At 45.0% G+C, this 15,179-nt stretch overlaps 1 protein-coding gene across 1 annotated transcript in view; it reads left to right on the top strand.

Moving 5' to 3' along the window:
- Positions 1-1,879: 1,879 nt before the first annotated feature.
- Positions 1,880-15,179, top strand: part of LOC104513326 (26S proteasome non-ATPase regulatory subunit 1-like) — a gene marked incomplete at its 5' end in the record, with an annotated part of 14,620 nt that continues 1,320 nt past the window's right edge. Inside the window, 5 exons of the mRNA XM_010156647.1 lie at positions 1,880-1,982; positions 7,074-7,243; positions 8,904-8,996; positions 10,591-10,683; positions 13,320-13,466. Coding sequence (XP_010154949.1) covers positions 1,880-1,982; positions 7,074-7,243; positions 8,904-8,996; positions 10,591-10,683; positions 13,320-13,466 — 606 coding nt within the window. The remainder of the gene's footprint in view (positions 1,983-7,073; positions 7,244-8,903; positions 8,997-10,590; positions 10,684-13,319; positions 13,467-15,179) is intronic.

The following is a 15,179-nucleotide window of genomic DNA, read 5'->3' on the forward strand; positions in this document are numbered from 1 at the left end:
AGTGGTCCGTCCATCGAATCCATCCCTCTCCAGAGAAGTGTTGTTTCGTTCAGCGTCACTGCTCCTGTTCAGAAGTGCTTCACAGTTGAGACTTGTCCTTTTGTGTGGAACGAAGTAATTTCAATACAGGTGTGTTTAGCAGGTCATTACTTGTAGGAAGGCTCATGTCTTCCGCTGTCACAGGCTGGTTTACATCTCATCAGGTTAGATGCCATCAGTGCTGGAGGACTTGAGGTGACATGCAGTACAGCTGGGTTAGTGGCTGAAAGACTGAAGGCAGGAAGGGTATCGACCAGGGAGTATCTGTTCCTTCAGGGCACCTGTGTTTGAAGCAGTGTGACGAGCTAACATCCACCGAGAACTGTTTTTCAGAAAACACGCAGTTGTAATCGGAAGACTACTAAGTGTGTAGGGCTGCCAAGCAGCGTTGTGGCTCCTGGGTTGGACAGGCAACCTCTGTCTTCCTTCCATCCCAGACACCGGACGTAATCTCTCAGAGGTAGAATCTCAACTTCTAACTGTATCTAGTCCAAAATTCACCCGTGAAATGTGGTGAAATTTATTGCTGGCGTTACCTCAGCTGCAGGATTACCTCATGGCTCTGATGTGCTTTTACTGGGGAATCTGATCTCATGCTTTGCTGAGAAACCCCTGCAGTTTCATTTATCCCCTCAGTCAGCTCTTCCTTCTGCTTTGATTTTTTTTTTTTTTTTTTTTTTTAACCTTGGTGAATCCCAGTTTAACCAAATGTTATTCCCAGCACAGTTCTGGTGTCACTGACTCAGTCATCTGAACGGTTGGGTTTTTTTTCATGGGTGTGAAAACTATTTCTGCAAGCGCTTTGAGATTCCCCAGTGCACCCCAAGCCAGGCCACATGTGCCTCCTTTGCTTTTGAGCACATCAAGTGAAGGCTTAGCATGAAAACAGGAAAAAAATGAAAACGAAATGTCACATGGCTATCTGGGTTAAAATTAATTTAGGGAAGAGGTATAAAACATTCTTCCAGACATGCCGTGGATGGGATGCAGCTTCCCAGGTTTTTACTGAGTTGCAGATTGGGGTTTCCTGGTCTGCTTTTTTAGCTATAAAAATTACTAGAGCTGTATTGTTGTTCCACTGGATATATTAGAAGGTGTAGGTTATTGATGTATGACAAAGTGTTAGATATTGCTGGATGTGTACTTTTCTGTCTCTTCAACACGTAGCAAACCAGTCAAAAATGAAGCTGTTGGAAGCAATGACGATAATATAAGCAGAGGTGTAGCAATTTCCCATAGTAATGTGGGCCTAAGATACTGTGATCAAAGCACCCTGGCATGAACTGTCACTTTATTAAATATTTTCATTAATGATTTTCACTTAAATGTTAGGAGTGCAGTAGCAAAATTTGCTGATGACACACCATACAGACATTCTCAATACAGTAGAAATATTGTACAGGAAAAACTGAATAGACTTGAGGTTTTCAGCTGTATGAACTAGAGGAAATTTAATCAAGTGCAGAGTCACACACCTAAGAACATAGAGTAGTTCTTGCTATAAACTCACTGGTGTCTTATTCCAGTGATGCTCCAGAGATTCTCAGGCTATTCCTGTAAGGCCTGCAAAATGTGGTTTGGAAATGCGTGTCCATACTGACTATTTTAAAATCACTATATGGGTATCTTCAAGGTGGGAAAACCTCTGTAATTAATTATTAGTGGGATGACTTGTAGCACCAGTGACTAAAGCTATTGGAAAGACAAATGTCATCTTAGGATGCAGAAATCCAGGATGCTTCCATTTAAAGACAGACTATTTGACTCATGCAGTAAGTTTTATAATCTCTCAATGTCTCTCTCTTTCCCACTCCCCACCCCCTTTATTTTTTTTATCCAGGTCAGCCAGTTCAGACAGCTCTATTCCAAAGTGATCAATGATAAGCATGACGATGTTATGGCAAAGTTCGGAGCAATCCTGGCACAAGGCATTTTGGATGCAGGTAATTCCCCAAACACTTGAAGCAATCAAAATGTCTTAAACTTGTTTGGCCACAATAGCTGTAATAGCAAATTTCATTTGGGAGACGAGGTGCTGGCTTTACTCCTGTCATGTAATAGTAGCAAGAAACCTCACATTTTAATTTTTATCTAACTAAAGAAATAAATCTTGATTTGTAGTTTCAGCTTGTATTAGCATGCTTCTGTCAGGAAAAACTCAACGCAGTCATTGGGGCAGAATTCATGTCCAGAAGTCTGGACTGGTATGATGTTTTTGCTCTAAGTCTGTGTTGTCACCCTGAATGTTGATTATAGCATGATAAGTTGCTTTATTTTTTTCTAAGTAAGCAGCTGTTCCAGAAATTTGGAAACCTTCTGGTATCCCATCCTCATATTTTCATTTTTCTGTTAAATCTTGACATAACCAGTTAAAAAATATGTATGTATTAAATATGCTTTTAATGACTAGGTTTTGCGTCTTTCTGGATTATTGAGAGGTGTTGCACAGGGAGGGAAGCAGTAAACCCAGTTTGTTTCACTTTTCCATCAGAGGAAACACCATTTCATGAGTGCTAATGACTAAACGTTGAGCCAGGGATAGGATTGGTAAAGGCATTAGCATTGCACAGGGGCTGAATTGCCGGGCCTGTTAAGGAAGGCTTCTGTAAGCAAAGGTGTGACAGTGTTTTGTTTTGAATTTTTCCTTCTGCTGGAAGTAAGACTTAAACAGTGTCAACAGCACCCCTTTTTCAAGTTTCCAAACAAAGTTTCTCCTATCTGGCCTCTCGTGCTGTGGCCTGTTCTTGCCATGCACCTCCTTATTCCCTGTGGAAGGTAGAAACAAGCTGGTTTTCCCTGAACTCCAAGGTCAAGGTTAGTCCTGAAGTCACTTAAGCAAAAGAGTCTCCTTTTTGTCTCCGTGGTATGGCTTAGGCACAGGACCATGTCCTGTGGTTGCACAGCATCTGGATGGAATTACTACATCTCCAAGGCACATGGTGGGGGGAGAAAAACTTAGGGCTGCCTACACCTATCTGTGTGCTTAAAAAGCTCTCTTCCTGGTGGGCTGTGTCAGTCAGGCTGCTCTGTGACTAGGGCTACTCAGAGAAGAAAGCAGCAGGAACCACCTTCATCTGTTTTGCCTCCCAGATACCCTTCCTGGAGCTCCAACCGAACAATATTGGGTCATTCCCACACTCGTGTGGTGTGGCTGGGAGTCCAGAGCCCAGCTGGCTCGGAGTTTTTTCTCTCAGTAGCACAGACCTGCTTTGAATTCTGACCTTTAAATCATAAAAATGCAGCTAAAACCTTATTTGCTTCCTGTGTCACTCGTATTGTATAATGACTTGGAAACCAGAAGCATCCAATTTTCATAAACTACATGTGAATTTGTGCCAACTTTAACCTCTTTATTTCTTGCTGAGTGGCTGGGGGAAGGCTGTGAACTACCCTTTCTTAACCTATTGCCACTTTCATTAGAGCCTCTTAAAAGAATAAATTCTTTTTATCTTTCCCATACAACTGCAAGTACTCATCTGAAACAATGAGCTATAGAATTTAATTATCACTGCCAGGAAGAAAAGGTTCTTTGTGTCATTTGCCACAGTTGGGGCAATTGAGTTTGGCTTTTTTTGTTGGGTTTGGGTTGGGGTTTGTTTGGTGAGGAAAGGAGAAAAGTATAATTCTCTTCCAGTGACAGGCTTTGATTAGAAGTGCAAGATTTCCAGTGCACGACTGGGAAATGAGGCACCGAGGTGGGATTTTTGCTCTGACAATTAGGCAGTCATCAGCGTGGTGGTTTCATGGGAGGAGCAGGGTACCTGGGGAGCACTGAAGTGGAAACGAAGAATTTGGTCATTGTCTCATTGTTAGGCCCCAGCTGCTACTTTTTTACTTCTTTAATAAAATAAAAAAAATGTAGACACTCAAAATTTTAACTTCAGGATTTGCACATACAGCTCCCCCCCCCCAACCTCTGAACTTTTGCAATGCTCTGCTTCAAATACAAACACACTTTTTGTTCCTGGCTGATGAATCCCTTTCTGTTCTTTGCTCAATCAATATGCTTTATTTTCTGCAGTATGTATTTGTAAATGTGAGCTACAAAAGGGATTTACTCATCTAGTTAGATGTCAGCATTCCACCTGCTTAAAAACTATTTTGCCCCCTGGACTCCAGGCATCTTCTCTGGTTCTTAATGCCACGGTTCTCAACCAGTGATTAAAACAGCGGAGCGGCAGTCACTACACAAATATTGTGTAGTATATCTGGAAAATCCTTTTCTCGATGTTTAGGAGAGGTTTGGGTGGGGTCAGCAGTGCAATGGCTGGGGACAGAGTGTGGCATTGGGCAGTGCAGACTGAAGACAGAGAGGCCTGATGGTGAATGCACGGGATTCTCCACAGTTTGGACACATTTGAAATGAGTGATGAGAATCCAAATTACAGAGGAAAGAGTTGCCCGCCTCCTCGTTGCTGTCTCTCCAAACATGCATCTCGCGTGATGTGTTTTATTTTGGATTTTGAAGACTTCAGTACGAAAAATAAACCTGGATGCACAAGGTCTGCTCTCCCACACGTTGAATTCGGTGCAACTGATTCCCACCTTTCTCCTGCCTGTCCCTGTTCATGAGCTCTTCATGCACTGGGTCTGACTCTCTGGTAGTTAGGAAAAAAGCCATTATCCTGTGCTAATGTTTTTCTCGATTAGATTAGAGCTATCTTGTGTTTCATTGCCCATGTGAATCAGGTCGCTGGCACATGCTGAAATTAATCCTGCCAGGATTTTGATGGCTCATCTTGTGAGATTTTGACATTTCGCTGCTGCTGCTAACAGTTTGGGTCGTCTTCATTCACTGCATAGATGATGCGGATTAGATTTCTTTGCTGATAGAGAAAGAAACAGTATGATGTTGTTTGAAAATGGGATGCTGCCTAGGCCAGGGTTGGAAACTCATTTCCAAGGGCCACAAAGCGTCTTAGGTAATGACTGTTGTACTGTCCTACTGGGCTACACTGCCGAGTATCACCAAGTTCCATCATGGCTACGTAAGGAGTGAGGTCATCGAAGTATGGATAAATCATGTGTGTCTGCTTGCTGAACCCCCCCTCTTGTTAACTGACATCATGCTTGACATCATCATAGCCGTTAGAGCAGCCACTCCAGTTCCAGAAGACCTTGCCACAGTGGCAGTGTGAATTCTGGGAGATGGCTCCTCAGGTAGTACTATAAGGTCCCTGAATTTTTCTTGAGTGTTTTTTGATTATTTTTTTTCCCCAGGCATCATGTCACAGCTTTCGTCCATCCAGCCAAAGATCTGGAATGGGTTCCATTCCAGGCTGTCAGGGCTGCTACTTAATCATGAAGATAAATCACAGTTGTGCAATACTGTGCCTCCCCACCTTTCCTGCTCCGTGCAAAACCCTGGGAGTGAGGGTGGGCTGCGTGTGGGTGTACAACAGCAGAAAGAAGTAGCATGACAGCATCTTTTGAATATGAAACCTGTTAGTCATCCAGGAAATTCCACAGATTGGATAATTTAATTATAGAGGTTAAAATAAATTCTGAAAATTCGAGTCCAAAAGTTTGGTAAAGTCTAGTAAAACTTCTTGTGCAACAATCACTGGGCTACTTGATCCAGAATATGTGCGGATTACCGACCTGGCCCTTGTACAGCGACACAGGGAAGAAAAGGTCAAAGTGAAGATGGGGGAGAAGACCAGCAGTGCTTGACGTGTTTAAGGATAGCTCAAGACCTCAGGGAGTCACTCCTTAATGCTGTGGCAAATTCAAGTATAAGCCCAAGAGATTGGTATTGGAGAAAATAATGAGGAGCAGAGCAGACCTAGCAGTAGTAGAAGATGAGACCGTATCATCACCTGTCTTCAAAGAGGTGGCTGGAAGGAGTTCTCTAGTCAAACAGCAGAAGATCTATTGCTGCAACAAAAGGAAAATCAAGGAGATAATGCCTGTACTGAGTGTCAAAATCCTCTATCTTCCACTGCTTCCCCTGGGAATATTGCTGACACATACCTCAGATGAGATTGCTGCTTCACCGGGCCTTTCGTTAGTTTTGGCAGCAAAAATTAATTGTGCTTGTCTTTAAAACTCAGCTCCATTGCTGTCTGGCCCTATGGAGGTGGCTGTTTGCACGAGGCAGGGGAATGCTACTCCAGTTTGGGGTTTTCGTCTACAAAGCACCCCAAGTTTGCCACGAGTGGGTGTTTGTATGTTAACAAAGTTAACCTCCCTGCGCCTGCTCTTGTCGGCAGTCATGGACTTGCCTGGTGCCCTCTTCAGCTCAATGCACTCTGTTCATCAGAAGGTTGATGATCAGATTAACACTTTCTCACTCTGTCTGCAAACCCAATCTTTCAATTTGGTTTCTAGCTGGATGTTTCTGCGCTACATCAACATACGGAGTTGTCTTGGTGTCTGCTCTGCAAGTACAGAGCGAAGGCTTGGTTGGCTGGCAGAGACGTAATTTTGCTGCAAAGCCTGCAGGAGCTTGTCTCTTCGCTGCTTAGATTGATAACCTCTAGAAGCAACTTCTTAAGTTGCTGCTGTTTACATTTTTTTCTACTGAGATGGTGTAGGGTAAAAACCTAGGCATATTTCTTCTGAATAACTGACAGTTCAGAGAGTCAACCAGAGAAAGGAAAGTTTCTGTATGTACTGCTCTACATCCACTGTTTTCCTTGTGAGTCTTGTCTTGTGGATCATCTATATGATATGTTTTAAAACTGCTTATGGCACAGGTTTGCCTTTCTCCCCCTCCCCCTGCCTTCTGCATTGTACTTTTAACCTGTACCCTGACAAACTGAGCGTGGAAGGGCTGTATTGAGCTGTGTTTAGGTATCTAGCAGGTAGAGCCGTTTGGTTGTTACGCTGCCCGTCTGTTTTGCTCGTAAGCTGAGATCGGAGTGAAGCAGGAGGGAGGTGTATTGCAGAGGAGAAAGCTGACAGCATTGTGGCCTGGCTTGCGCTGGGTAGCCCCCCTCACAGCAGCTCCTTCGGAGACGCATTGCTCAGGTGTCTTGGTGGGGCACCCAGGAATGCACCAACTAACTTATTTCATTTATGATTCCTCACAGGGGGCCATAACGTAACTATTTCGCTGCAGTCGAGGACAGGACATACTCACATGCCTTCTGTGGTGGGGGTTCTGGTCTTCACCCAGTTCTGGTTCTGGTTCCCCCTCTCACATTTCTTGTCGCTGGCTTTCACCCCAACCTGCGTCATTGGCCTTAACAAGGATCTTAAGGTACGTAGCGAGCGGGGAGGAGAAGAGGTGCTGATAGCTGCCGGGAAGACTTGAGTGCTCTGGGAGGGGTGTGCATGGATTTTTTCGTTTTCTTTGCATGCCTTCAGCTTGTGTGTGCCAGAAAAGGCGCTAACTGGAAGAAGTCTGCAATGTAGGCTTAAGTCGCAGAGCTGGTGGTGGGAACAGGGACAAGAAAAATGTAGAGAGCAGGCTTGACCCCTTTACTTCAAAGTAGCTTACAAAGAAAGGAACTCTGGTCACTGTATTTGGACAGAGACCACCCTATTATCACTCTAGAAGGTCAAGGTTACTTTTTAAAAAAAAGCATCACCTCCTCTGCTTCCCAGATAAATTATGTGATAGCCTCCCCTAGGAAAGCTAGCAGTGGGAAAGCAGGATTTGTTTGGCCTCCTTGGGGAGTAAACATAAGCCAAGCAAACAGTCATGGGTACTGCAGTTTTCTCGGGCATCTGTTCTTCCAGTTAATCGCTTGTGGCGTGGCCCCTGCAAGCTGCGTACCATGCTGGGTCTCCTGTGCTGCAGAACTGAGCCAGTGACTTCCGCTAAAAGGCTTCTGAACGTGGCAGCGCAGGGGTTTGCAGCCCCCTCCCGTCATGCCACAGGCGTGCGTAGGGCTGGGCTGTCCCCCTCTATGGGACTGAGCCAGCTGCTGGATTGCAGCCCCTGGACCGAAACCTTCTGGCTTAGGTTGCTCTTCTCCACCTGTCTCGGCTGAGCGTTGAGTCAGCCTACACACAGCCCAAAACTCTCGCTCTGTTTGAAGAGAGGGGTTTGCATGACCCTCTGTCCTGAAAACTTCACAGAGGTTGCATTGCTGCTCGTCTCTGCGCCTCCCTGGTGCTGGTAGGCTCAGCGCCTTTTTGGCTGTGCTGCCATTTTGTCTCCCTCTCCTCATCTCTTGGAGTTTCCAGGGAGCCCAAAGGACTGTGGGTCAGGTTGTGTTGTATAACTTGGCTTACATCCTAAAGCCAGCTACAGGCTGGATCTGTGTGATGGGCTGCACCACACCCACCCTGCTTCCTCAGAGCAGTCCCTGTTCCATTGTTGCTCCGTGGCGTGTCGTAAAGGAAGAGTGTGGAGATAGCACAGAAATTAATTCAGTTTAAGAATTTGGATTGGCTGTCAAAAGATGCTTTCTGTCCTTGTTTAAGTAACCGAGAGTACGTGGATATGGGAAATGGGTAGCCCACCCCCAAGATGGTCTGTCTTTTTGCAGGAGGTGACTGTCGAGCAGTGCTTGCTTTGCCCTAGCGTGCACTGACAGAGCAGATCTTCACTTAGACCTTAACCCAATTTTGTGTTAATACGAGCAGGCACAGCAACAACATCAAAACCACAAAAGCTTTGAAACAGTGCAAACAGAGCATGGTGTGAATAGCGTGGAGTGTACGGAGAAGGCTAGGAGAGCTTGCCAGAGTCAAATTATAGAATAATTAAATAACATTGTTCTAGTTGAACTGTTGCCACTGATAACAGTTTCTCAGCTTCCGGAGGGGGAGAAGGGGAAGCTTGTATTCTTTAGAGGATCTGTGTTTGTCTCTGCTGCAAGGAAAATGAAGCTAAAGTAATTATTCTGCTGTGGATTTTTTTTCCCTCTCCTTTTCTCGTCTCTAACAATTTTTTTAACTGTTTGTCTTAGATGCCAAAAGTCCAGTACAAGTCCAACTGTAAGCCGTCCACATTTGCCTACCCCCCACCTCTTGAGGTACCAAAGGAAAAGGAGAAAGAAAAGGTATTTGGGATAATTTTCTGTGTTGTAAAGACTAAGCCCTTCTCCCTACTAGTATAAACATTGACTTTGGTGGCACTAACAAGGAATGTAAAGAGCAAAGTAAAAATTGGCAGGCTCTGTTGTCTCTGAAGGAGAATTCTAGCTATTTCTTCCTGCTGTGCCTGGGACTGTTGCTGATCATGGCATACAGCTGCTGTGCTACTGAGTCGCTGGAACCTCCCTTGTCTCCGGTGATGAAACGGAAGCATCGCTTTTTCCATGCCCTGCCGATGCGTATGTGTATCATCTTTGTGCAGCACCCAGCACGACGGGGTCCTCGTTCACCGCTCGGGCTTCGAAGTGCTACTGCAGTACAAACATTGAGAATATTAGGTGGGACGCTTCTCAAATAGTCCCATATGGAATGACAGCGTGTACCTGGGCTCAGGGCAGTGGGCCATGTGCTACAATAATAGCTGTCAGGCCCATGGATTCCAAAAAGGTAAGTGTGGAACTGAGAATGAGAATATCCAGGTATTGAAAAGGAAAAGATGAGAGCTATGGGATGACAAGCGGGACAATAGTGGAAGTAATTTGTCTCCTGGCGTAAGATGGTGAAAGCTGTTGAGCCCATCACAGCGGCAGGCAGAGCAGCCCTTGGGGAGCAATTGGCAGCAGTGGAGACCTCAGGCATGTCATGCTGATGAATGACATTGTGTGAAAATTGTAAAACGCTGCACCAGAATAGAGTGCTGTACAGGCCAGGTTTCCGGGCCACCGAGGGACCCAGAAATGGGCTCTGATGAAACACAAAGCACACTGCTCACAGCTGCTTTCTCACCTTTGGAATATTATGGGAATTAGACAAATCTTTCCTCTCTTCAACTTTCCTGGCTAAAATTAAAATGTGCCAGAGCCCACACGTAGCCTAGAAAGCCTCAGCAGCACTGTGACAGATGGGGTTGCTCCCTGTCACCCTGATCAAGTGCCTGACACAGACAGTTGCTGTGGATAGGGCGATGTGCTCACTGGAAGGGAGACATGCCAAATTTGTGTATTTGGGGGCTACTTCTGTGTGCTTTCTGGATCAGGAGTGCCAGAGCCTCCTGAGGGGTTCCTCCATGGGGTGTTTTGTATATCCGCTTCTTTAGATCGACAGGAAACACAGCTGTCTGTAGGACAGTGGACCAGCTTTAGGTTATTCTGAACAGTATCTGTATACACGATTCTTTACCTTGGAGACTCTGGGTTTTCGTGTAACAAGAATTCCATTTGTTGCTGTGTTAAAAATAAACAAACAAACCTCTCATATAGATACCCAAACAGTAATGATTCATCTCTACATTAGGAAGTTTGCTCTCCTTCTGTGTATGTGGCTGGGCCCAGTCAGCATTCATGGCATTTTTTTATCCCATCTGTGCCATCTGTTTGCTTTGACGGTGGCGTATTTGTCTCTTAAACAGTGCAGTGGGTAGGAAGAGGAATTGCTCTTACTGACACCTGCACTGAGAAGTGACCTGACGCTGATTTCCCTTTGTTCCCTGCCTGGGGAGCTGAAGCGCAGCGCACGGTGTTGCAGTCACGTTGAATGCCTCCTCTGTTGACATATCCCCAGGTTTCCACTGCTGTGCTGTCCATCACTGCAAAAGCCAAGAAGAAGGAAAAGGAGAAGGAGAAAGAGAAGAAGGAAGAGGAGAAGATGGAAGTGGTGGGTGCAAACACGGAACCTTAAATGTCTTTTTCCTGCCTTTATAAATGTGTGTCATCAGAGCTGGCACCGACTTAATGCTGTTGCCCCTGCCACATGCCTTGGTCCTGAGCAGAGCGTTCACGTGCGTGTCTGTGTCCTGCACACCATGGTTAGCATCTTTGCTCTGTGTGTGTGTGCAGTTAAAAGCTAGAGGTGATGGTATTTGTGAATCCGTTATTTCTGAGAAATAAATCTTCTTCAACATTGTTAAGTAACTGATTTCCTTACAGGCAGAAGCTTGTTTGGACAAATTTATGTGCCTTTAACTGTGTGAACCTTTTGTGCATTATTTTATTGCCTGCTGGTTTTAGACCAAGGGAATTTTATCTCTTCTCCATGTATTTGTTAATGTGGAAAAAGTCTTAATAATTTCATGTGCTTGGTACTTCTGACCTTTTAAAAACGACTCAGTGTTGCGGCACTTGCTTGGTGGTGTCTAATTCAGTTGAGAGCACTGAAAAGTTTAAACTTTCTGGTATTGCACATGCTTAACTCCCTATTCTGAAATGTTCACCTTTTTGGCAGCAATCCCTTCTGTGCTTTGCCCGTCTATCAAAATGCCAGACACTTCTCCACACCCAGCCCAGAACCAGCTGACCTTTTAGCACAGGATCGGTCTGCTGCTCAGTACTTACGGTGATTGCTTTGGTCTTCTGACAACTTCTTTCAGCTCATAGACCTGACACTGGGAGTTGTCATAGAATCACAGAACGGTTTGGGTTGGAAGGGACCTTAAAGACCATCCAGTCCCAACCCCCCTGCCATGGGCAGGGATACCTTCCACTAGACCAGGTTGCTCAAAGCCTCATCCAGCCTGGCCTTGGACACTTCCAGGGATGTGGCATCCACAGCTTCTCTGGGCAACCTGTCCCAGTGCCTCACCACCCGTTCGGGGAAGAACTTCTTCCTGATATTTAATCTAAACCTCCCCGCTTTCAATTTAAACCTGTTACCCCTTGTCCTGTCACTACAGACCCTTGTAAAAAATCCCCTCCCAGCTTCCTTGTAGGCCCATTGTCATCCTCGTCTGTGAGTAATGTGTCATCCCGGAGCAAGCTGAGGGATAAAGAAATGACTGGATAATGAATTCTTGGTGGTTGCTGTAATTTGAAAACATATGGGACCTAAATTCTTGCTGTACCCTGACAAAAGGCCTTTCCTTTTGTGCTCTGATAACAGATGCAAATATGCCAAGAACAACTGTAAGCTGAAAATGCGTCACGCTGGCAAGCTCATTAGGAACCTTTCTGATTCCAGGTTAATATCTATGTGAGGAAAGCAGCTTGGTCAGGGAGTGTTTGGCCTCTTTTAATTTTAAAACAAAATACACAAACGGTGTGTGAAGGGAGTGTGGGTTAAGTTGAAAGGTATACATGTGAAATAACCTTCCTAGACCATGCAGCCACGTTGTAGGCACTGAACTTAATGTAGTTGGCCCAGAAAACAAATCATCTCACATGTGCAAGGTAGAATTTCTGGGTTTTTGTCTTTTTGCTCCTTTATTAATGTTTCCTTGTCATCAAACGTTGCCTTTTCTTAGAATTATTCTTGCAGCACTATAGGCTAAGAAAAACATGCTGAACAGATGCGTGTTTGTTCTAAAATTGCTACAACCTGCAGTTAAGTGCTGGTGTTGGGAGGAAGCAGTATATTAGAAGGGATTCACGTGTCATGCCTCCATGTGTGTACGCTCCAAATGCCTGGAAAGTTTTCTTGGCTGAATCGAGCAGAAAAGCGAGGATAGTAAGAAGGGAGCTTGCTGCCACCTGCTGTGTTTGAGTCGAGTGTTTTGCCATTGTCCTAATGTTGTAGAGGTATAATTCTTTCCTGCTTTATTTTTATGCCTGTTACATGAGTAGTAATCCATAGCTTCCAAGAGATCTGCACAGCGACAAGCAGTCACCGTACCAGAGAGGGCCCCGTCTGCTGTGACAGGACGTGCCGTGTATTTTGTGGTGTTCCTGACCATCTCCTATTGGTTGTTTCCATCTCTTCTGCAGTGTTATTTTGTTTGCAGCTCAGATGTTCCTGAGCAAGAGGGAAAGCATGATCCATGTTCTTAAATATGTAAAGGATGCTGTGTTTTTTCTTTCTGAGCTTTCGCCTCCAGCTGCTGAGTCATTGGTAACGGAGGGTTTAACCGCAGTTCCCCAGGGAGTCACTGAGGTAGAGTCCTTTTGGTTGAGGTGCTGTCAGTGAGGTTGTACAGCTGTGAAAATACAGGGGCAGCTTTGGGCAATTTTCATGTGCTTAGTAATGTTATTAAAGAATCTTCCATTGTGAACAAAAAGTGGTGAATTTAGAGAGGAATTATTGGAAAGGGAAGCCAGAGGAAAACTGTTTCCCTGCCACCTCTTGTTAAACTTACTTTCACCTGCAGTTGAGAGCAGGGCATTGCCATGATGTGAGTACTTATATCCACGCTGGCATTACCTGTGCCAGCTGATAGATCCATGTTAGCTTGTTCCTCAGCAAGGGGGGTGGCTTCTTGCCATGCTCTGGAATTTCTGCCTGTGTACCTTACCCGCCTGAACTGTGAAAATGGTTGGAGACTGCTGTTAAAATCATGTTGATGTTCTCCTCCCCTTCCACAGGATGAGACTGAAAAGAAGGATGAAAAAGAAAAGAAAAAGGAGCCTGAACCCAACTTCCAGCTTCTGGACAACCCAGCCAGAGTCATGCCTGCTCAGCTCAAAGTTCTTACTATGACAGAGAGCTGCCGATACCAGCCTTTCAAACCAGTAAGTGTCACCTTCCTGATCTATGCACTTGGCAGAGCATTCCCAGTGCTGGGCTTGTGCGTAAGGACCCAGAAGTTCTGTGTGTACGTGGGTGCCACTCACAGCTGGTGCATCGCTGCAATGTTTTGGGGATTTGCAACTTCACTGTGGTCATCCTCGCTTCTTACTGTCCCTCTCTCCAAATGCAGTTCTAGCTGGGAGAAGCCAGAGCTGCTGCAAACCCTGTCACCATGCTAATGCTGTTTTTTCTTCTACATATACCAAATGCTGTAGCCTGGATATCAGTCAGACATACTCTGTGTATTAATGACACTGCTGGGGACATAAAGACTGAGCCATGATCTTTACAATGGACTGAGGAGTTGTACAGGCTCATTGTCAAAGCAGTGAAATACATTAGGACTTGTGCTGGGGCTTTATTGTTCTGCAGTGGCATTTAAACCTAAATGGAGTATTTTTCTTTCGTTAAACAGATTTCTTATTCAGTTACATCTGACCTTAGAAAAGTGCCTTCATCTCCTGGTGACAGAGAAGAGAGCATATGATTGTCAAATAGAGAGTAAAAAAGACCTTTTAGCATTAGCCCAAGGGGTAACTAACTTTTCTGTGAGATGCTCAAATATATTGCAAAGCTATTAAGCTTGTTCCTGATCCATAATCTCCTGAGTCAAATTCTTCTGGTCTTTATTTGTGTTCAAGAAATAATACCCTTGACTTTTCCGCTTTTGCATGGATTATGCATGGGAAAATGGTGTTCAGAAGAAGTAATATTTTTTTCCAGTCATGTTTTTAATAAATGGATTTCCTGGAATTCCATCAGCACATTGGAATTCTCTGTGCATCGCCCCCTTTTGAAACATCTCCTTTAGCAAAGCTGAGGAAGGATTTTTTCAGTTTCTGCCCTTGAATAAGAGGAGGTTGACCCAAGTGGTATTTAGATTGGAAAGATCTGCTGTGTGCTCCAGTGTCCACTCCTGCAGCTCAAGTGTGGACGTATGTAGCTGTTTGCTTCAGTCTCACAAGAAGCCGAGTCCTTGGTGAGGGGAGTGCAGTTTCCTGCCTTAATCCTCCCTAAACAGGTTTTGACAAGAACAAAGCAGTGCAGTTTTCTGCTGGGGTTAGGGTGTGTAACCAAGGGAGCTCTCGAAACGGAGCTGTTCTGGCCCTTTGCTCTGCTTTGGGGAATGGCAGAGCGAAAAGCCTCTTCGAAATGCTGTTTGTAGCCTGGAATCCTGCTGTGGTCAAAACCCTGATCCCAGCTAGGCGTGACACAGCATTGCCTCTTTGCACCTTGTGTTTCAGTCCTGGAGACATGGATTTGCTTCAGCCTTCCAGGATGCTTGGTTGTGATCCTTGTAATTAATTCCCCGTTGTCTTTACGAGGTTCTGCTAATAGGATTCCTCAGTCGGTGGAAGCTGGTGATCAGATTAGTCTCTCTTTCAGATAGCCTCCTGGGAGGTGGCTACGCAGAGAGGTTTCACTAAGCTTTGTTGCCTGTAAAGATGAGCCTTATAAAGCAATTATGGTTCAATTAGTTTTCATGTGGAAAGCCCCAGACTGGGACTGGGGTAAAGCTGTGAATCCAGATGCCATTTTCTGTCAGACTGAGACTTGGTGGAAATACAAAAGGTAGTCTGGGTAGGCTCTGTCTGTTCCATCCCCGTAGCAGGCATGGATCCAGGTGGGTTTCAGACGGTTTGCTCTCTGAGACC

Source organism: Eurypyga helias, unplaced genomic scaffold (genome assembly GCF_000690775.1).
Source record: "Eurypyga helias isolate BGI_N326 unplaced genomic scaffold, ASM69077v1 scaffold16128, whole genome shotgun sequence".
In the NCBI taxonomy this organism is placed as follows: domain Eukaryota; kingdom Metazoa; phylum Chordata; class Aves; order Eurypygiformes; family Eurypygidae; genus Eurypyga; species Eurypyga helias.